This window comes from Crinia signifera, chromosome 9, assembly GCF_055691185.1.
Source record: "Crinia signifera chromosome 9, ASM5569118v1, whole genome shotgun sequence".
NCBI classification, from domain to species: Eukaryota; Metazoa; Chordata; class Amphibia; order Anura; family Myobatrachidae; genus Crinia; species Crinia signifera.
In genome coordinates this window covers 21,779,747-21,802,280 of record NC_139225.1, presented here as the reverse complement: position 1 = coordinate 21,802,280, position 22,534 = coordinate 21,779,747, and the positions used below count along the sequence as shown (strand labels likewise).

Here is a 22,534-nt window from a genome sequence, read left to right as displayed (position 1 = left end):
TAGGTAAACAAACTGACCCTTAATAGGGGGAAAACATCTGTCCCCACAGGAATGAACACATTGGCCCCAAACAGAGAAAAAAACCACTGACAACAACCCCCCCCCCTCCCCCAATAAAAATAAAAATCATTAAACATTAGCCCCCACAGGAATAAAATAAAAACATATTGTGCTCCACAATAGAAAAACAATTGGGGTGTAAAGTATATGTCCCTAGACTGGAGATACTGTGTCTAGGAGGCCTTGGGTTAGCGTGTACAGTCTATTTACCTGGATGCAGAGGGGTATGGCCAGTTCTGTATGTCCCTGGGGCCGTGCATCTAGGAAAGGGTATATTTTGGAGGCTGGGGATGTATTGGACTGCGTCTATATGCCAAAGGTGGAGTGATGTTTAGGGTGGGTACTGTACGATGATGCCTGGAGGGGAGCAGGGGGCCGTTTGGAGTAGTAGTGGGAAGCAGGGTCAGGCTGGAATAGTGGCAGCGCAGATAAGGGGACAAGTTGACAGTAGTAGTGAAAGCAGGTTGGAAGTAGTAATGGTGATCAGGAAGCAGGCTGGTAGAGGTAGTGTGGATAAGGGGATTGGCTGAGAGCATTAATGGTGGGAAGCAGACTGGGAGTAGTAGTGGTGAACAGAAAGCAGTCTGGTAGAGGTAACGTGAATAAGGGGACAGGCAGAGCGTAGTAGTGGTGAGCAGGAAGCAGGCTAGTAAAGGTAGTGCAGAAAAGGGGACAGGCTGAGAGTAGTAGTGGTGAGCAGGAAGCAGGCTGGAGTAGTAGAGGTAGTGCAGATAAGGGGCGGGATTCTCTAATAAATGCAGCTTCACATCGCCGGCATTCGCATAGTTAATAATCGCATATGCACTAACATATGCGATCATTAAGGCAAAGGACAGCTCTTGCGATAAGAGCTGTCCTTTGCATTGTGACCGGCGATATGCAGCAGGTCCCCCCTCCCTCCCTGGACCCGTACCCGGCTCCACTTCCTCCTCCCTGCAATCGGTAGAGGTGCAGGGAGCAGATCACTGGTCCGGGCAGCACAGCAGGAGGTTGCCCGGACACAGGTGAGGGGGAGCGGCGCAGATCGGCGTAAGACGGTGGGGGACGCAAAGGGAAGCCCATAGACTTCCATGGGATTACGCCATCTAGACCTGGCGTAACCCCCCGCGGCGGGGCTTTGCTGCATATGAAAATGCGGTAAAATCCCTGAAAACTAGGTATTTACGGCTTTTTTTGTTGCAGCATCTCGCCCACAGAGACGTCTGATAGTTGAAGTGGTGGGAAGCAGACTGAGAGTGGTAGTGGTGAGCAGGAAGCAGGCTGGTAGAGTAGGCGTGGATAAGGGGACAGGCTGAGAGCAGTATTGGTGGGAAGCAGGCTGGGAGTAGTAGTGTTGAGCAGGAAGAAGGCTAGTATAGATAGTGCAGATAAGGGGACGGGCTGATAGTAGAAGTGGTGGGAAGCAGGCTGGAAGTAGTAGTGGTGAACAGTAAGCAGGCTGGTAGAGGTAGCGTGGATAAGGGGACAGGCTGAGAGTAGTAGTGGTAAGCAGAAAGAAAGCTAGTAGTACTGGTAGAGGTAGCATGGATAAGGGGATGGGCTGATAGGAGAAATGGTGGGAAGCAGGCTGGGAGTAGTAGTGGTGAACAAAAAGCAGGCTAGTAAAGGCAGTGTGGATAAGTGTACGGGCTGAGAGTAGTAGTGGTGGGAAGCAGGCTGGGAGTAGTAGTGGTTCGCAGAAAGCAGACTGGTAGAGGTAGTGTGGATGAGAGGGCAGGCAGTTAGTAGTGGTGGGGAGAAAACGGCAGGCAGGGAGTAGTATTGGGAAGCAGGGGGCAGGCTGGAATTAGTAGTGGGAAGGAGGGAGCTGTTGGGAGTGGTAGTGTGGGAATCGGGACCAGCTGAGAGCCATAGTGGGAAGTAGGGGCAGACTGGAGAAGTGGTAGTGCGGATAAGTTGGCAGGCTGAGAGTAGTAGTGGGAAACAGGCCAGCTGGAGTAGTGGAAGCAGGGAAGGATATGAAGGAAAGGAAACCAGAATCTCACCTCCTCTCCGCAGCTCCTGGGTCCCAGCCTCCGTCACTCCCTCTGCTATCGGAAGCAGGCTCACACAGGTGAGACAGCTGCAGAGGGATGCTCCTATTTCCCACTCCTGACTCCTACATAGCAGCGCCAGCACACCACTCTTTCTGTCCCACATGGGTCAGCAGAGCTCATCTCTTCAAGCCGACCCCGTGGGTCGGCCAGAGCCATCCTACAGATTATGGGGGGAAGCACAAGTGGGGAAGGATGAGAAGGGGGCACCGCTAGGCACAGGTGACAGCACTGATTAAAGTAAAGTCAGGTGCTTTTGGTTTGCTTCCCGCTTTGAAGTTGAGCTGGGCCTAGTCTTGCGGAGTTATTTGTATCATATTATATATTGTCTGTGTGAGTGGTTAGGCTGCAGGGGTGTGTGTGTGTGTGTGTGTATGGTTAGGCTGTGGCGGTGCATATGGATGGATAAGGGTAGGCTGTAGGGGGGTGTATAGCTAGGTATAGGCTGCAGGAGCGGCATACTGTAGGCTGCTGGTGGGTGTATAATTAGAGTTAGGCTGCGGGAAGGGGTGTGTGGTCAGTTAGGCTGCGGGAGGGGGTGTGTGGTCAGAGTAGGGCTACAAGAGGGGTATGTGGTCAGAGTTAGGATGCAGATGGGGTGGTCAGAGTTAGGCTGGGGGGTGTTTGGTCAGAGATAGACTGGGGGGTGTATGGAAAGAGTTAGGCCGGGGGTGTATGGCAGGGACGTGCAGTCAGGGGAGGCAGGGGAGGCAGAGCCTCCCCTGTCATAACTGATAAAAAAAAAAAAAAAAGATGATATTTATAACATAACACATATATGCTATTGTTATAAATATCATATTTGATTTTTTTCTTTAATTAGCTATGAGGTGGGACACTTTGGGGAGGCTGGGCGGCAGCGGGAGCTGTGCCTCCCGCTGACAATAGAAAACTGTCGGGCAGCTGGGGGCGGGCATAACCCGCATGGGGAAAATAGGCTGAGAAGCCCATTAAAATTGCATGGGGAAGCGGCATCGATTCGTCTGCCTCAATGACAGGGACGGATGCCCCTGCCACTGAGACAGATGTGATAGGACAGCGGAGCAGGCTGTCACTCACTGACAGCCTGTATCCGCTGCCCATGAGCTGCGCAGTCAGTGTCTGGCAGCGTGCGTGCAGACAGGGACCTGGTCAGCAGCACCAGCAGGTAAGTGTTAAGTTAACACTCACTGTAGTGACTGCACTGACTTACACACTGTACCCCCCCCCCCCCCCCCCACACACACACACACACACACACACAGTCACACACACACACACACACACACACACACACACACACACAGTGATTTTATAGTACATTTCACAAACCTGGGTTCAGGCAGCAGCGGTGCTGTAATCGGCTGCTACCCCCGCTCTGCCCCCCCCCCCCCCCCCCCCCCCAGCCTGCAGCAGCACAAATCGACAGCGGGGGTTTCAGCGGTAATCGGCGGTGTGGTAGCGCGGCAGGTATCTCTACTAGCAACCAGGCTGCTGCCCCCCCCCCGCCCGCTCCCCTCCGCAGCCTGGCGCAGCTGCGGTAGCTCTCATCTGCGGAGGCTGCCTGTAGCACTGCTGCGGTAGCTCTCAGCTGCGGTAGCTGCCTGTAGCACTGCTACAGGCACAGGCAGCCTCCGCAGATGAGAGCTACCGCAGCTGGGCCAGGCTGCGGAGGGGAGGGGGGGGGGGCAGCAGCCTGGTTGCTAGACTAGTAGAGATACCTGCCGCAGTGCCGCGCTACCGCACCGCCGATTACCGCTGAAACCCCCGCTGTTGATTTGCGCTGCTGCAGGCTGGGGGGGGGGGGGGGGGGGGCAGAGCGGGGGTAGCAGCAGCCGATTACAGCACCGCTGCTATTATTACACACACAGTAATAATCGCGCGGGTGTCTTATCTGCGTACCTGCTGCTAGATCCCCCCTCCGGCTGCCTGTGGTCTCTGTCGGGGCAGGGGGAACTTTGATTTCCTTCTCTTCCCCGGTGGTGTGATGCGGGGATGAGCCAAGGGGCACTGGCAGGGAGTCCGGCTGTGCAATATAGATAGTAATTAATATCCTTGCACTACAAGTCCCAGCATTATTAGTCAGTTGCTGGGACTTGTAGTGCAAGGGTAACGCTAATTACTATTTGTATAAAAAGCTGCGGTGCCGTGGACTACATAATTGAATTTTTAAAATTCAAAGATGGCCGCCGGGAGCCAATCAGATTACTGCATGTCTTGGCTCCGCCCCCCTCAGAGGTTTTTTAAGAGCTAGCGTGAGCCAGCAGCAGACAGTCTGCCTGCAGGGATGGAGCAGAGAAGAGCTCCTGAAGAAAGAAGACTCCAGGAAGTCTAGTGGGTGGCAGCCTTGCAAAAGAGCTCAAAAAAGGCTGCTGCCCACCAGATGAAGACACCAGAAGCCCTGGCATGGCGGCGGCCATGCAAAAGAGCTTATTGGCTGCCGCCCGCCAGGTGAAGATGCCGGAAGCCCTGGCATGGCGGCGGCCGCGCAAAAGAGCTTATTGGCTGCCGCCCGCCAGGTGAAGATGCCCGAAGCCCTGGCATGGCGGCGGCCACGCAAAAGAGCTTATTGGCTGCCGCCCGCCAGGTGAAGACGCCGGAAGCCCTGGCATGGCGGCGGCCGCGCAAAAGAGCTTATTGGCTGCCGCCCGCCAGGTGAAGACGCCGGAAGCCCTGGCATGGCGGCGGCCGCGCAAAAGAGCTTATTGGCTGCCGCCCGCCAGGTGAAGACGCCGGAAGCCCTGGCACGGCGGCGGCCGCGCAAAAGAGCTTATTGGCTGCCGCCCGCCAGGTGAAGACTGCTGTGTGTGTCAATAAAATTTTACTGTGTGCGTGTTTTTATTGGCGTATTGGTTCTGCTGTGGAACTTCAAGTCCCAGCGGGCCCATTAATGCCCTGTATGCAGGGACTTGTGGTTCCCCAAGTCCCTGCATACAGGGGACGGTTTGCTGTTATTTGTTGTTCCGCAGCAGAACCCAATACTTTTACACTTATTTTTATCAGCCCGGTGTCCACCGCCCTGGGACACCGGGGACAGCCCCGGGCTTCAGCCCGGGACGGGTGAAGCCTGGGGGTGGGGGACCCCTTTATTGGGGGGGGTCCCCACTCCCCCAGGTACCCGTCCTGGGCTGACCAGCCAGGGTGATCATGCTATGGCTGGGGGACCTTGCATAAAAAGTGTCCCCCAGCTGTGGCATGACACTGCTGGCTGTTGGAGCCCGGTGCTGGTTCCAAAATACGGGGGACCCCCAATTTTTTTGTCCTCCGTATTTTTGGGAACCAGGACCGGTCTAAGAGCCTGGTGCTGGTTTCTTAAATATGGGGGAACCCCACAATTTTTCCCCCCCGTATTTGGGGAACCAGGACTGGCTCGATGAGCCCGGGGCTGGTTATGCTCGGGAGGGGGGACCCTATGCGTTTTTTTTTTTTTACTTTTTTATACTTGTGCACACTTTTCTAGACAGAACCATGCACAGTTTAAAGAAAAAAAGAGAGTAAGTGTGGAGAGATTGTGCACTCCAGAGGTAAACTTCAGGGGATGTCCAACTGATAAAACACAATCCGTTAAAACATAGCTTTTATTTAATCAATATTTAAAAAGAAGTGTACTAATTACAGCTTCCAGGATAAAATATATAAATAAGTGCAACCTAGCATAATTGTGAGCTAATTATGTTCATTTTATAAATGTAATTGTGAGATATACAAAAAGAGCGACATATTCTGGGAAGCAACAAATGTCAGAGTAATCTCCAGAAATTAAAAGTAACTGCCTTGCTTCCCAGCCTATTGTTACCATAGAAGAAAGTGTTACTGTAACTATTGGTAAGACATCGTAGCAGCAAGTGTAACTTTTTACTGCACAGACATAAAAAGTATCAAATAAGAATAACAAGAACCTTGAATACAGCAATATAAAAAATTGTTACACATAAAAGACATATAAAGGTGTAAAATCCTTCATTGGGAAGGCATAACCTTCAAGTATAATACATGTGAATTATTTGATATAAGTTTCCACATCTTTTTCAATTTTTTTTTTGCTTTAAATCCTGTGGAGATACAGGGAAATATGTTATTGTTATTGTTCAATTAAATGGTAAATCTATCCGGTCTATATTGTTTGTGTGTACGTGTGTAACTCTGGCTCTTATACTAGCCAGTGCCTCACCAGTCACTGACCTCACCGCACGTCACTGGTGTATGGGCAGGGATAGGTTGGGGGGTGTATGGGCACAGTTAGGCTGGGGGGGTGTGGTCAGAGATAGGTGGGGATGGTGTATGGTCAGAGATAGACAGGGAGGGTGTATGGTCAGAGATAGACAGAGAGGGTGTATGGCCAGAGTTAGGCTAGAGGGGTGTATAGTCAAAGATAGGTTGGGGGGTGTATGGCCAGAGATAAGTTGGAGGGGAGTATGGTCAGAGTTAGGCTGGGGGGGTTTATGGTCAGAGTTAGGCTGGGGGGTGAATGGTCAGAGTTAGGTTGGGGGGTGTATGGTCAAAGTTACTTCAGGTGGTGTATGGTCTTAGTTATGGGGGGGGGTATATGGTCAGAGTTAGGATGGGGGGTGTAGTGTAAGGGTTACCCTGCAGTGGATTACTAACCTTATCCTTCTTGAAGGGAGGATGCTTCCTGTCTATCTCTGCATCGCTCCAGCGGGACCTCCGGTTCTAGGATACCTGTCTGCTGTGCTCTCCCTGCCCCGCGGCTGGCACTGCGTGCATTCCTTCAGCAGCCGTGGACGGACCTCCCCTCCTGACATAGGCAAGGGAAGGGAGCAGACGCGCGCACAGCAAAGCACCGCGGGAGGAGCTGCGTGCGGCCGCACATGCGCACCAGCCCTCCTGCGGCCATTTTACCTTCTGTCAGCGATGAGGCTGGCCGCGGCCATATTTATTTTGGGCAAAGTGCTGTGGCCGCGGCCGCTTCGTGTCTTTTATGGGACGGCCCACCGGGAAATGGCCCGGTTTCCCGGTGGGCCAATCCGCCCCTGTCAATCTCTCACTCGGACGCACACACTCCTTTTACTCATATACACACCTTTCACTCAGACCTCTCACACAGACACACACACGCACCTCTCAATCAGACACACACACACACGCCTTTCACTCAGAAACACACACACACACACACTTCTCACTCACACACCTCTTTCACTCAGACACACACACCTTTCAGGACAGACACACACACACACACACCTTTCAGGCAGACACACGCACGCCTCTCACTCAGACACACACACACACCTTTTTCACTCACACACCTCTCACTGAGATGCACACACCTGTTTTAAAAAAAAAAAAAAAAACACACACTCCTATTTCAACTAAATAAACACAACTTTTCCTAGGAAAACAAACACACACCTCACTTAAAAATCTACGAACATATAAAATCATTGTGCCCCCCCACCCCCACTGCAACATGAAGCAGCAGGGGCTGTCAGTGCCTACCTGTGTGTGGCTATATTCCCCCACACGCGGTGCAGGAGAGTGCTTCAGCCATCTACGACGTACTGTACAGCCTGGAAGGAGCTGGGCGCACCTGCTCCCCCTAGTGTCAGTCGGCTGCCAGCTCAGTCTCTGTGTGAGAAGAGAAGGCAGCTTCCGTGCCTCAGCTGTTCCGTCGGCTAATGTACAACTGCGGGGATGAATCGGCGGACAGCAGGAGACAATGGAGAAGCGCCCCCTGAAGACCTAAAACCCGGCGGCAGCTGACTCCATTGCCTCCTGCAGTTCCGCCACTGATACGGGACACAGCACTAGTAGCGTATTATTCTGTGGAGACTTGCACTAGTTCAGCTTCGCGCCATAGAAGTCTGACTCCCTCCGGCTTCCGTACGGTTGCGCTGTCAACCAGACCCAAACAATCCACTAGATGGGGGCGGGGCCTGCGGTGACTGACAGCTCGGCCATGAGTCACAGAGACAGCCGGGATGCTGCTGGGGGGCCCCCGGGGCCCGGTGGGGGATGGCGTCCCAGGTATGGAGTCCCAGGGCTGCATGACAGGTTCCTTCAGTCGAGGTCAGCCCGGCCGCTACAGGGGGACGCTGATGGGGTGACTCAGGGGATAGACTGTGATGTGACTCAGGGGACAGATTATGAGGTGACACAGGGGGAAGATAATCGGGTGACACTGGGGGCAGATAATGGGGTGACACCGGGGACAAGTTATGGGGTAACACAGGGGACATGTTATGGTGTTACAACACTGGAGGAAAAATATGAAGTTATACAGGGGACAATGGAAACACCACAACTTGAAATGGGGACAGATATTGTGGTGACACCGGTGCCAGGGCAGGTTACAGGTAATGGGGTGGCACAGGTGTCAGGGCAGGTTACAGGTAATGGGGTGACACAGGTGCCAGGGCAGGTTATAGGTAATCGGGTGCCACAGGTACCAGGACTAGTTACAGGTATTAGGGAGGCACGGGTACCAGGACTGGTTACAGGTAATGGGTTGGCACAGGTGCCAGGGCAGGTTACAGGTAATGAGGTGGCACAGATGCCAGGGCAGGTTACAGGTAATAGGGAGGCACAGATGCCAAGGCAGGTTACAGGTAATGAGGTGGCACAGTTGCCAGAACTGGTTACAGGTAATAGGGAGGCACAGGTACTAGAACTGGTTACAAGTAATGAGGTGGCACAGGTGCCAGGCCAGGTTTCAGGTAATGGGGTGACACAGGTACCCAGGCTGGTAACAGGTAATGGGGTGGTAAGGTTGCCAGGGCTGGGTGATGATAACTGGATGACACAGGAGATGGGGACTAATAATAGGGTGACACAGGTGCCCGCACTTGGGATGGCTAATAGGCTAACACTTGTCCCGGGTCTGGATACTGATAAAGAGGTGATACAGGGAACAGAGAATATGATGTCAAAGGGTCCAGGACTGAGGGTGCCAGGGCTCATGCTGCGGGCTGACAATGGGAAAATGCAGGAGCCAAGGCTGGGTGATGCCAGGCTGCGTGGCACGTCTAAAATCAGGAGTAAGAGGAGAGAGACATCCGGGGAGAGAGAGGGGCAAGTAGGATGTGCTGGAGGCAGAAGGTCTCCATTTACCTGCCCACTTGCCACCACCAGAAAGTCTGAGCACAGGGTGTTGGCTGGCAGTGGAATGAGATCTCCAAACAAAGGGGAAAACAAAGTGGTCCAGAAAAAGTTGGAGGGCAGGGCACAGCGGAGACAGGTCACCGTGGACAGCTCTAAAGCCAAGACGTCTCTGGAGGCGCTGAAGATCAGCATCAAGCAGCTGAAGTGGAGAGAGGTAAGTGATCAGCTCCTCGTGTAACTGTCACTCACAATGATGCTCATTTACAACCCATACCGTTTATATGCCTACATGTCCGCTGGGCATGATGCAGTATCAGTGCCCCATTTGTAGCCATTAGTACAGTCCCTGGGTCTACATGAAAATGGTGGAATGAATGTTGTAACCCCCCCCCCCCCCCTCCCCCAATGATGTGTTGACCCCCACCACTACAGTCGCATTTTTGAGAATGTTAAGCTATCTGCCTGTTGTGGGCGGATGATGTCACATGACGTCAGCGCCCATCCCCAATTAACAGAACACTGTCCATCTTAAAAGTCCTGGCTTACTTTTATCTGCGAACAGAGAAAAAAAATTATTTGATCGTAATTAACCATCAAATCATTTTTCCTCTGTGCGGCGCATGTGCGCAGATGTCTAAGCGCACACATCCACTCACTCACAGGTCTGAATCTGTAGCTTACTGCATTAGTGCACAGACATCTATAAATGAACTCTACATGTAAAACGTATGTTGACCTTTACATGTTTTGACCATTTCCATCACCCTAATTATATACAGACCCGGCAGTCGGGATTCCGTCTGTATACTGACCGTCTGAATCGCGACTGTCACACCGCTATACCACACCCAGTCCCTCCATGTGAATCTACCTTGTACCAGCCAATCAGCTCCTAACTATCATGTTACAGGCTGTGTTTTAAAAATGACACAGAGGAGCTGATTGGCTGGCGCTTTATCTCTGTCCACATTATCCATACATATATTTACTTGTCGCATTCACACCTGATATGGTCATTTTAACCTCTTCCACCCCTTTACAACCCCCTTTAATTGAATAAGACTTTTTCTGGCTAACTTGCTTTTAATTCCATGTGCCATGTTCGGCTGTTTGAAGCGTAACAGTGTAAAATCCAGCATGGATTGAGGCGCTCCCTGTCCACGTCCATAGGTGCTGAAATTCCACTTGGTGCATCCTTAGACACCACCTCCCCTGTGTCTGAGTATGGCTTCCTACAGATATGTCTTTCTGCTGCATTCAGGCCGAAGAGCCCCTCCTGGCACACCAAGACATGTGAGAGTCTTCCTGCTTCTTTTTTGCACAAACTGTTTCTGAGTCGCAACATGATGCAACTAGGATGCACAAAGAGACTGTGCCGATTAGTGTAACATCTGACACTTGTATATCTGTGTTCACGACTGAGTCTCTGAATCTGTGCACAAAGTTCTACAATGTAGCAGCTGTAGCTTATTTCCCATACAAGTCCTGGTCTGCTCTGTATACAGCCTCAATCACACATATAACACAGCACAGTCTTCTCGTGCCTCCTAGTCACATTGCGCTGCGCCAAAGACTCATGTTTGGAAAATAGAACAAAAACGCCCAATGTCTGTACAGGACCTGGCAGCTCGCTCGTGCCAGCCCTCTCCCGCTGTATAGTGTATTGAGGCTAGATGGATGAGGACATGTCTGTAGATGAGCGGTTCAGAGTGTCTGTATGCAGCCATAAGCCTGCAAATTTCCCATAAGACATTGCGTATCTCAGTGCGTCCTTTCTGCCACCTCCCTGTTACCTACCACTCACCGCTCAGGTTCACCCCTTACATTTCTGACACCGTGAGTCTAAACTTAATTTGAAACCCTGTACGAACAAAACCAGGAGACATTGCCGCTGTGTCTGGTTCAGTAAAAATCCTTTAGGGTGAAGGAGAAATGGACATTCTTGGCTGTGAGGTGACACCAGCCATTGCTTTATTATAACCTGTCCTGTTGGAGTGGCAGTTTTAGTAGCGACCCAGCTTATTGGCAGGTCAGTGACATCACACAGTGTCAGGGCGGCACGTCATCGGGGCTGGGGGAGGAGGGCGCGCTTGTAGCTGCCTCTTTCATAATTTGAACAGGTCAGAGCCATCTTTTTTTTTTTCAAAAGTTTTTATTGACAGGAAAAACAACAAAACACTATACAGTGCGGTTGATCTATACAGTGAAAACCTTTTTTATTGTGGATCAGACATTAGCAACTGACGGTATATTGCAGATATACATTACATCACAACAGAGTATGGTAGAGCTTCTATGTAGCAAACAATGATAATTATATGTTAGAAAGGGGGGTCTTTACTTAGTGATAGTGTTCCCGCTAGGGTGTTTTAGCGGGGCGCTGTGCCCTGCCCGATTTTAAAGGGCAAAATGCGCCCTGCCCTGCTAGCAGCGCCCGCTAAAAGAGCCTAGTGCCTGCCCCGGCTGTGTGCACAGGGATGCGCAGCGCCGCCTAAGAAGGCGATTCCCGGCACTTCCCCGCCAGCACGGCAACTTCGGCGGGGCCGGACCGGCCCACTTTAGTGACGGCGGCGACCGGACCCGCCCCTTTTAATGACATTGTGGCCCAGGCACGCCCCTTTTGTGACGTTGGTGGCCTGGGACCGCCCACAAGTGTGACGTCGGCGCCCCCCTTCCCCACCGGCGCCCCGCCCGTTCGCAAAGCTAGAGTGAACACTAAGTGATTCTATAAGGTACCAAGAGGTGTTTGGGACCTAATTTCTAAGGGCCTCCTTTAGAGGGGGTGACAAAGTTTGAATATATGGCATCCATGTATCAAAAAACTTTGCGGTCAGTTTCTCTTTTTGGGTTGATGTTTCTGTCCAGTCCATCATGAATAAATGGGATATTCTAGGGGAGGCCAACAACATAGAGGAAGGGACTGGGGAAATCCATTGGGATAAGAAGTTTTTTTAATGGTCACTGCAAGCTTGACAAGCAAAATTGTTTTCATTCTTGAGAGGAATACGGTCCCCAGAAGGCCCAAGATATAGAGATGGTAAAGTAGAGCCATCTTTAACCCAGGTGTGGTATGTCGGTCCGACAACCGGGATCCTGACAGTCAGTATCCCGACATCAGAATCCCGACTGCCGGTGCTCGGACAGGGGGCGAGGACAAAGAAGCCCCTCGCTGGCTCCGTGGATCGCTTCGCTTGCTACAGGTTCTATTCTCCCTCTATAGGGGTTGTGGAGCCTAGTGAAGCCACTCCCGGGGCATTTTTTCAATCCCGGGATTCGAGATTGAAAAATGCTCAATCCCGGGATTCCCGGGATCCCGAAATTGGCTTCCCTAAAAAAAAAAAAAAAAATGCCCCACGTGTTTACTTACATGGAGCCCGGTGGGTGGCTGGGCATGGTGATGTCGCCGGGTGGGCGGGGAGCCGGGAGGGGTCTCAGGGAGCAAGGAACCGGGTAGGTAGGCAGGAGCAGGCAGAAAGCCAGGTGGGGGAGAGAGTTCTTCGTGAGCCGGGTGGTAAGCGGGGTCTCCGGTAGCCAGCCAGCAGCACGTTCAGGATACTTCTTCGCTGTCTGTGCGGCCTGCGCAGCGTGACCTAAGACCAATGTTCCCTCTAATTTTACGAAGGCTGTGTGCGGCTAAAGATTTTGGCTGTGCAACTTTGGAAGGAAATTTACATTTTTGTGCGTCACTTATATATAACTGGAAAATGACGTTCAGCATTTGTGTTAACTTTACTTCAAAATGATATAAAACATTTAAACATTCAAAACACAGCACACAATGTAGTTAATGGGTGAAACAAACATTAATTGAGTCCACGGGTGAGATTTAATAGGATGAGAGATTCAGAAAGTGAGAGATTTGGGAAGAAATCTCCAGGTTTTTTAAAGCGGCAATCATTTACACTGCAAATCCAGTTTGATTTTGCAGTGTAAATGATTGCCGCTTTAAAAAACCTGGAGATTTCTTCCCAAATCTCTCACTTTCTGAATCTCTCATCCTATTAAATCTCACCCCACAACTGCAAAAAGGGACCACTGCTGCTTTGTGCGCTCTGTTGTAATGTCTGTGCGCACGCTCGTCAGGGTGTGTGCGCACGCACGTGCGCACGGCTTAGAGGGAACACTGCCTATGACCTTGTCACGCTGCACAGGGCCGCGCTGCCGGGTACAGGGGAAGTCGGGCAGTGTCTGAGCGATACTCAGACGCTGCCCGGCATTAGACTGTGCATGCGCAGTCTAATCCCGAAATCCCGAGTTTTGGGGGCCAAATCCCGGGATCCCACCGATCCCGGGATTGGCCACCCTAGGGAGAATAGCTGCTGTTAGTTGGGATCCCGACTGTCGGGCATTTAAACACTCGGGATTCCGATGTCGGAGTACTGACCATTTGGGCAGTCATCCGACACCCCTTCAACCCTGGTCATGATTGTGGTTGAAATGCTGGGTTGCTTGCATATGCATGGTGCTGTGGTGCTTTCAGACCCCAGATCCCCCCCCCGCATTAACACGGCAGTAATCCGGGCTGATTTGGCAGATTTATAAGAACAGGGTATAACCGGGAGGGTAACAACCTCTGTGTAATTACTGGGAGATTGCCGGAATAACCATGCCCTGTGCTTACTGACATAGGAAGTCTCTGTACTCATGTAAGATATCAGGATCTCTCAGGAAAAGCCTGGCAGAACATGCTGGGTGTTGTAGTTCCGCAGCAGCCTGTCTATAACACACTGGGACGTGTGTAATTACATACATGTATATTAATGAATGGATACTAAGCTGTCGCCTGGCGATTAGTGGTGTCATTGTGTAACGTCCTCACACAGATCTTTGTGTATTCTCACTGCGGTGCCGTATTACACAAAGGGATGGGACACACCGTTGTTCTGTTCATTTCCTTCATTATTAAAGGGAAACTACTGTAGTTACTGTTCTCTGTATAAGGTGGGTAACGAAGGAGTTGTGGTGCTGCCGGGGGGTACGGTCACTAGGTGGACACTATGAAGGTTGATATACATTAGGTCGACCATTAAAGGTTGACACATGAAATATGTCGACTGGGTTGTAAGGTCGGCACAAGGATTGGATTCGGCATGAAAAGCCGGTGGTCGGGATCCCGGCGTTCAAAATCCCGACGCCGAAATCCCGACAAGGGGGGACGTGGATTGCCCCCCCCCCCCCCCCCCCCCCCCCGGCAGCGGGCCCGGTGCCTCGCTACGCTCGGCACACTAATTTATTCCCCCTCCGAGGGTGTCGTGGACACCCACGGGGGGAGAAAGTGTCGGGATTCCGGCGTCGGGATTTTGAACGCCGGGATCCCGACCGCCGGGATTTAAACTGCATCCCCAAGGATTAGGTTGACTATGGGAAGACGGTCCAAAAAAGGTCGACATGAGTTCCTCGGTGGCTCCTTCAGCACAGATGCACTTTATTCCACTGCAGCTTTCTTAGGACAGATGAATCTTGTTCCTCTGCGGCTCCTTCAGCTCAGATACTTCTCGTTCACCTACAGTTTCTTCATCATAGGATGGTTCTAGTTCCTTGGCAGCTCTTTCAGCACAGATGCTTCTTATTCCACTGCAGCTTTCTTAGGACAGATGCATCTTGTTCCTCTGCGGCTCCTTTAGCACAGATGCTTCTCATTCACCTACAGTTTCTTCATCATAGGATGGTTCTAGTTCCTTGGCAGCTCTTTCAGCACAGATGCTTCTTATTCCACTGCAGCTTTCTTAGGACAGATGCATCTTGTTCCTCTGCGGCTCCTTTAGCACAGATGCTTCTCGTTCACCTGCAGCTCGTTCATCATAGGATGGTTCTAGTTCCTTGGCAGCTCTTTCAGCACAGATGCTTCTTATTCCACTGCAGCTTTCTTAGGACAGATGCATCTTGTTCCTCTGCGGCTCCTTTAGCACAGATGCTTCTCATTCACCTACAGTTTCTTCATCATAGGATGGTTCTAGTTACTTGGCAGCTCTTTCAGCACAGATGCTTCTTATTCCACTGCAGCTTTCTTAGGACAGATGAATCTTGTTCCTCTGCGGCTCCTTCAGCTCAGATACTTCTCGTTCACCTACAGTTTCTTCATCATAGGATGGTTCTAGTTCCTTGGCAGCTCTTTCAGCACAGATGCTTCTTATTCCACTGCAGCTTTCTTAGGACAGATGCATCTTGTTCCTCTGCGGCTCCTTTAGCACAGATGCTTCTCATTCACCTACAGTTTCTTCATCATAGGATGGTTCTAGTTCCTTGGCAGCTCTTTCAGCACAGATGCTTCTTATTCCACTGCAGCTTTCTTAGGACAGATGCATCTTGTTCCTCTGCTGCTCCTTTAGCACAGATGCTTCTCGTTCACCTGCAGCTCGTTCATCATAGGATGGTTCTAGTTCCTTGGCAGCTCTTTCAGCACAGATGATTCTTATTCCACTGCAGCTTTCTTAGGACAGATGCATCTTGTTCCTCTGTGGCTCCTTCAGCACAGATGCTTCTCGTTCACCTACAGTTTCTTCATCATAGGATGCTTCTAGTTCCTTGGCGTCTCTTTCAGCACAGATGCACTTTATTCCACTGCAGCTTTCTTAGGACAGATGCATCTTGTTCCTCTGCGGCTCTTTTAGCACAGATGCTTCTTGTTTCTCTATAGCTCCTCCAGCACAGATGCCTCTTGTTCCCCTGCTGTGTTTTCAGAATGTGTTCGGCTAGTGGTGCTCACCTGTTCCCTACCCTGCGTATACACGCAAGCTAGTGAACAGGCCTGAATGAGGCCATAATTCTTACCATGACAGACAAGGGGCATATATGCATGCGGCATAAAGATGATTCATAGGTGCGCCAATAGGAGTAGGATACAGGACACGTTACCAGGGCTGAGTGACCTTTTCCCGTACATTGCTCCAGTCATTTGTAGCGCTGACATCGGCTCAGTAATAGAGGCTGCTCTTGGTTATATGTAAATGAGATCATTGACTTTTAGGACAACACAGCGCACTGGCGAGTTATTACACAGGAAACCGTTACCATAGTTACGGTTTCCTTTAACAAGGACCTTTTAGCAGTGTAATTGCTTAACAATAACTAATTGTTCTGAACAGTAAACCAATCCTCCTGTACTGTAACAAGGAAACCCATCCCCTCTGAACGTCGGCTTTCCTTACATAGGAACCATGACGTTTGCTATATTTCATCATATTGCCAGATTTATTGCACGCTAGCAGCGCCGGCCGGTCCTGGTCCAGTGGCTGCTCCTTTTATTCAATGATACGTTATTTCTTTCCCAGTTTATTAATTCACTCATCTGTCTTAGTAAAAATATATTTTCTCTTCTTATTGTTTACCAATTCCTTCAATCTGTAATTACCTTGTTGTAAACCACATAATGGGGGGCGAAATTAATAGGATGAGAGATTTGGTAAGAAATCTCCAGGGTTTTTGTTTTTTAAAGCGGCAATCATTTACACTGCAAACCCAGTTTGATTTTCCTGTGTAAATGATTGCCGCTTTAAAAAAAAAAAAAAAAACCGATTTCTTACTAAATCTCTCATTTTCGGATTCTCTCACCCTATTAAATCTCACCCGATGTGTCTTATTTCTGTTATTACATGAGTATTACTTGATCGGTGGCATTACCAATATGGCAGAGACCCATGTAAGAAGGCTCCGCCTCCTATCAGGACACTGAGCAGCCAACCAGTATGTCAGAGGCATGCAGGCAACAGCCTAGCGACCAAGGCCTGATCAACCAAAAGGCTGATCAGGCTGAAGCGCTGGGGTCCTCCTTACCCCCCCTCCCCTATGTGGGTGCACATTTTTGCCTACTGTGTTGTTGCACTTGAATAAAATATATTAAAATGATTTTTTTTATTTATTTTTAATGACAAGGGTGCCCCATTATTATGTGCACCATATGGTCAGTGTCCAACTTAGGGCCCGATAGCGAATACCTGCAATGGGGGTAAAGGTCTGCGACCCTTCAGCATGGCATCAGTACAGCTGTATGAGTGTGTAACATACTCCTTTCCTTACAGCATGGGTCTTCATACTGCGGCCCTACAGATGTTGTGGAACTAAATGTCCCAGCATGCCCTGACAGTTTTGGCATGCTCTTATTGGATAAAATGTGGCAATGCATATTGGAACATGTAGTTTCACAACATCTGGAGGGCCACAGTTTGAAGACCCATGCCTTACAGTATGTAGACCATTGTTACGAATGGTCAACACATGGTTTTTTTTTTTGGGGGGGGGGGGGGGCAGTTAGATGTAAGAAGCCTGATGAAGTGATAAAGTGAAAAGATGATAAAGCAGCATCCAATCAGCTCCGAGCTCTCATTTTTCAAAGCCAGCCTGTAACTTGACAGGAGCTGATTGGCTGGTGTATTATCCGCTCCCACTTTATCACTCCACCAGGATCCACCCCTTTGTTGTAAATGTTGAATCAATCCGCTTATGTGTCCATCATCAGAACAAACTTCTACCCCTGCAGAGCCGCTTCTCTCGCCACTGGTTACTATTTTCTATATATGTTTGCGGGGTTAGTAAATTAAGCAGGTATTGAAATAACAAGTCAACCTTTTGAACCTGATGACTTAATGCATGTCGACAATATAATGTCGACCTAAACACTTTGGACTTATGATCCGGATATGGGTTAAGTCCTTACTGCAGGTTCCGTATTTAGGACATTGGCCCTTATTCAGATCTGATCGCAGAACAAGTTTGTTCTCAAAATGGGCAAAACCATGGGCACTGCAGGTGGGGCAGATGTAACATGTGCAGAGGGAGTTAAATTTGGGTGGGGTGTGTTGAAACTGAAATCAAAATTGCAGTGTAAAAATAATGCAGCCAGTATTTACCCTGCACAGAAACAAAATAACTCACCCAAATCTAACTCTCTCTGCACATATTACATCTGCCCCACCTGCAGTGCACATGGTATTGCCCATTTTGAGAACAAATTTGTACTGCGATCAGATCTGAATAAGGGCCATTGCCCGCGCCGGCAGTGTTGCTAATTCCGGTCTGTCCGCCAGTTTCTGTACGTTAATCAGTCTGCCACATTCATCCCGGAGACGGAGTGACTGACCGAGCCATTGGTGTGGACATGAGCTATGTTGGGGCTTCAAAACTGACAAGTCATTGCAGAGCTAGCAAATAAATGTGCTCATTTACAGGTCTCGCGGCCTCGCAGCCCTCATAACCGCAGCGAACCCTGGTGAATAATATCCGAGCTGGAGCCATTACAACTTCCTGAGATTACACAACTTTATACAGGACATTAATCCTCGGACTTATCTCTCTTTACTTTTCTGACCTAAAGCTGTGTACACACGTGGGCAATAGGGGCTGAAATCGCTGGAAATATGGTCGCTGGCGACCATATTGCCAGTGATGGGAGTGTGCCCCGGCGAAATCGCCAGGTGCGCGCTCCCGTTTTCAGCCCCGTTCTAATCGCAAGCTCCTGCGACCAGCTGATTCCCTCTGCGGCTCCCCCGGCAGAGGTTCCCTTTCATCAGTGACCATCTCTGGTCGCTGATGAAAAGGAGAAACTGAGCAATATATTGCTCAGCCATATATTGCTAGCAATATATGGCTGAGCAATATATCTCCCCCGTGTGTACAGGGCGTGAGACTGGATCTGAAATCCGTTTGTGTATGTTTAGTCTTTAGATGCACAAACTCAGGTGTTCGTTTATGGAATGACCGCATGCGTACGGATCTTAGCCCTAATGCGGGAGCCCCAAATAGCGTCAAAATTAGCGAAAGGATCTAATCTCTATCCCCGCGCAATTTGACTGATAAGAATGTGGCTTTCGGGGGATGTAACCGTCTGTTTTCTGGGAGTGTCGCCATAACCAGATGTTTTCAGGGAGGGTCTGTGGGCACTGGCCCCGATCAGACTGGTAAAATCATTTGTATGTATTCCCGGATTTGCATGGGGCGGGGTTTTCTTGTCTGGATGGTGGCTATCTACTTTACTTGGAATTGGAATTCAGTGTGGCCTGGTGAGACTGACTGCTATACAAGGCTCTTATAGAATCACAGTAAGGGCCTTATTCAGCTTGGTCTGCTTTTGCTGCTAAGCGAGCGGGCTAACGCCACCAGGTGAACGCCAGCCCCCCGCTGCCCCGTGAATTCCCTTGGAAGCATGCAAATGGAATGTATGCTGACACATTCATGCGAGCGCACGGGGGTGGGGGGGGGGAACGTTCGATGGGCAAATGATTTTTCCCTCGTTTGTCAATACTGACTTTTAGTTGGCTGGGAAATGTGCGAGAACAGGGAGGGGGGGCGCTGTTCTCGCACACCTGCGTTTGCATGGGGACGCCCAGCGTTTTTCTGGGTGCACCCACTGTGCACCCAGGAAACGCCGTCAGCCCCCTGCCCATTCAGATGGCTGCAAACTCCTTCGCACAGGGGGGCTGCAGATGAGCATAATTGTGAATGAACGTGAATCACCCCCTAAATTTTTGTATTTTCCCTTATTAACTTCTACTGTTTCTTTACCCTGTATCTGTATTATTGCTAATTAACTTCTACTGTTGCCTATAGTTTATTGTATTATTGGTGTTGTATGGCTGCGCAGTTCCTTTACCCTGTATCTGTATTATTGGTAGTGTATGGCCACACTTTTCCTTTACCCTGTATCTGTGTTATTACCAATTAACTTCATTGTATATTTATTATGGGTGTCTGGCTGCGCAGTTCCGTTACCCCCCGAAGCTGAATCCCAATAAGGGCCCCTCTCTGTGTCACTGATCAGTAATATATTTTTTCATATCGCGATCTGTCTTCAGATATCATTGTTTGTCTTCCAGTTTCCCCACGGCCGCCGCTTGCCGTGCGACATTTACTGGCACGGAGTATCTTTCCACGAGAGTGAGAACATCTGCTCTGGACAAGTCAACAAGTTCCCAGGTACAGCCCATTGCCGCCATGGCTCATACTCCTATGCAGGAGTATTCCCTCTGTCACTTGTTCTCCCATTGGCCCTTATTCTGGTTGACTCGCTCGGATGCGAATTCACATCCTTGTCACTCTAACCCTGCCTTGCGAATGGTTAGCCGGCTCCACCCATTCGCACCCGGAATGCGTTCGCAAGGCTTGCGAACGGATGTTTTACATGAACATCTATTCGCATGTCCGCTGTCTGCTCCCCCTGGACGTGTGTCACGGACACATTAGCATGTGTACGGCCAGCGTTTTCATGGTTACGCCCATGAAACGCTGGGCGTTCACATATGCTAATGGCCAGGCCGACACTCCACACGCAAGGCTGGGTGCTTGCACTCGGCGAACAGACTTTTTGCCAAGTTCGCATGCGCCCATGCACAGAAATGCTGCTGCACATGCGCAAAACATCGGTGCCCGTGCAAATTCGCGCTGAGAGAATCAACCAGAATAAGGGCCATTGTCTGATGTCCATGAACATTGTGCACAGAGAAAATATAGCACGCTGTGTGTTCCGGTAACCATACTGTATCTACTTCTTAGACTGCACTGTATGTGGTCAGCATCCCAGAGTCCTTTGCAGCATTTCATGTACTGTATATTAATTCATGGATTACTGATAATAGAGAGAGAACTTGCTATGAAGTGATGAGGAGTTGCATTTACTTTCTCTAAAGGTATGATTGAAATGGTGCGGAAGATCAACCTCAGTCGGGCTGTAAGAACCATGCAGGAGCTGTATCCAGAGGAGTATAACTTCTACCCGCAGTCCTGGATCCTTCCTGATGAGTACCATCTCTTCACTGCAGAGGTAAGTGTCAGCTCCTGTGCCACACACAATAGGCTAGCCCATTTTTTTTAAATAGCTCCATCACTTTCTTAGCATGACGTGCAAATTATGATGTAGGGCTGCTGTGTGATTCCGTAGTTTTGGCAAGAAAAGAAGTATCAATAGACACATGAGCCGGCCCTAACCAAATTGATGCCGTAGGCAAGATTTTGGTTGGTGCCCCTTAGCACCACAACTAGTTCTGCATCAGGCCCAGCACAGATCCTTAGTCATATTACACCACCCAGTATTGCTCATTATGCACATTACACTTCACCATATTGCTACTTATTTACATTACACTACACTGTATTGTTCCTTATTTAGATTATATTGCCTTATACTGCTCCTTATTCACATTACACCAACCTGTATTGCTTCTTATTCACATTACACTGCACTTTTCTGCCCCTTATTCACATAACCCCACTATGTACTGGTCCTTTTTCGCATTGCACCATACCCTACTGCTCCTTATTCACATTATATCACACTCTACTGCTCCTTATTCACAGTACACTGCACCGTACTGCTTCTTATTCACATTACACCACACTGCTACTTATTTACGTTACTGCACCCCATACTTCTCCTTTTTTACATTACACTTCACCATATTGCCCCTTATTCACATTACATCACACCATACTCTTCCTTATTCGCATTACACCACACCCTCCAGCTCGTTATTCACATTACACTCCACTGTATTGCTCCTTATTTACATTACACCACACCGTACTGCTGCATATTTACATTACACCAAACTACATTGTTCCTTATTCACATTACGATGCACCCTTTTGCTCCTTTTTCACATTACACCACACCGTATTGATCCTTATTCACATTACACTGCATCGTAGTGACCTTTATACACATTCTCCCACACAGTAGTGAATCTTATGCATGTAGTACCACATAGTAGTATTACCACTTATAAACATTATGCCATGCAGTAATGCCTCTTATACAGTACATAATGCCACCTGGTATTACTGCTTATTCACATATTACATCACACAGTAGTGCCCTTTATACACATTACACCACACAGTAGTGCACCTTATACACATAATGCCACAAGATAGGGACATCCCTTATGCACATAATGCCACACTGTAATGCACTTACATATTATGCCACAAATTAGTAATGCCCTTATACAAATAATGCCACACAGTTATGTTCCTTACACATATGCCGCACATTATACACATTATTACACCCCAACCACTCCTGCAGCCCTTCTCAAGGACCATTGGCTATATTTGTTACATCTCAGCTCAGCTATATAATCTGTTGCCCGATTGGAGCTGAGCTTGGAGCTCCAATCGTGGTAAGCACCCAGTGCAAAACCACTGGTGCTATCTGCCTTTCAGGTGCCCCACAAACAGCCACTGCCCATTGTCAGGCTGACCCTACCCTAGGCTTGGAATGAAAGCCCCAAATGCTCTGGACATTTACCTAGTTTTCCTATGCCTAGGGCGGGCTCTGAGTGGTGGTTTGTCATGGTGACAGGAAATTTGACAGTTTTAATGGCTTTCCTGGAAAAGTATGTATTTTTTGTTGCATTAAACTCAATCATATAATGTTCTGTCTTAGTGTTCTTAAGAATTAATTATTCCAC

General features: G+C 49.5%; 1 protein-coding gene and 1 long non-coding RNA gene across 10 annotated transcripts in view; one reads left to right on the top strand and one right to left on the bottom strand.

The window, feature by feature from the left end:
• The window catches only part of LOC146035212 (uncharacterized), a 286,716-nt gene that overhangs the window by 238,197 nt on the left and 25,985 nt on the right, over positions 1-22,534 (bottom strand). The window contains exon 1 of one of the 8 annotated variants that reach the window (XR_014460594.1): positions 7,533-7,760. The exons of 6 other annotated variants lie outside the window; for them this stretch is intronic. This is a non-coding gene — a long non-coding RNA (uncharacterized LOC146035212). Of the gene's footprint in view, positions 1-6,677; positions 6,761-7,532; positions 7,761-22,534 lie in introns of those variants that run through there. One more of the 8 variants, XR_014460596.1, reaches the window with a different exon arrangement.
• The window catches only part of TTLL11 (tubulin tyrosine ligase like 11), a 121,586-nt gene continuing 106,974 nt past the window's right edge, over positions 7,923-22,534 (top strand). For both annotated transcript variants that reach the window (XM_083158538.1, XM_083158537.1), the window contains exons 1-3: positions 7,923-9,348; positions 19,943-20,042; positions 20,753-20,886. In XM_083158538.1, coding sequence (XP_083014664.1) covers positions 7,957-9,348; positions 19,943-20,042; positions 20,753-20,886 — 1,626 coding nt within the window. In that variant the 5' untranslated portion in view covers positions 7,923-7,956. The remainder of the gene's footprint in view (positions 9,349-19,942; positions 20,043-20,752; positions 20,887-22,534) is intronic.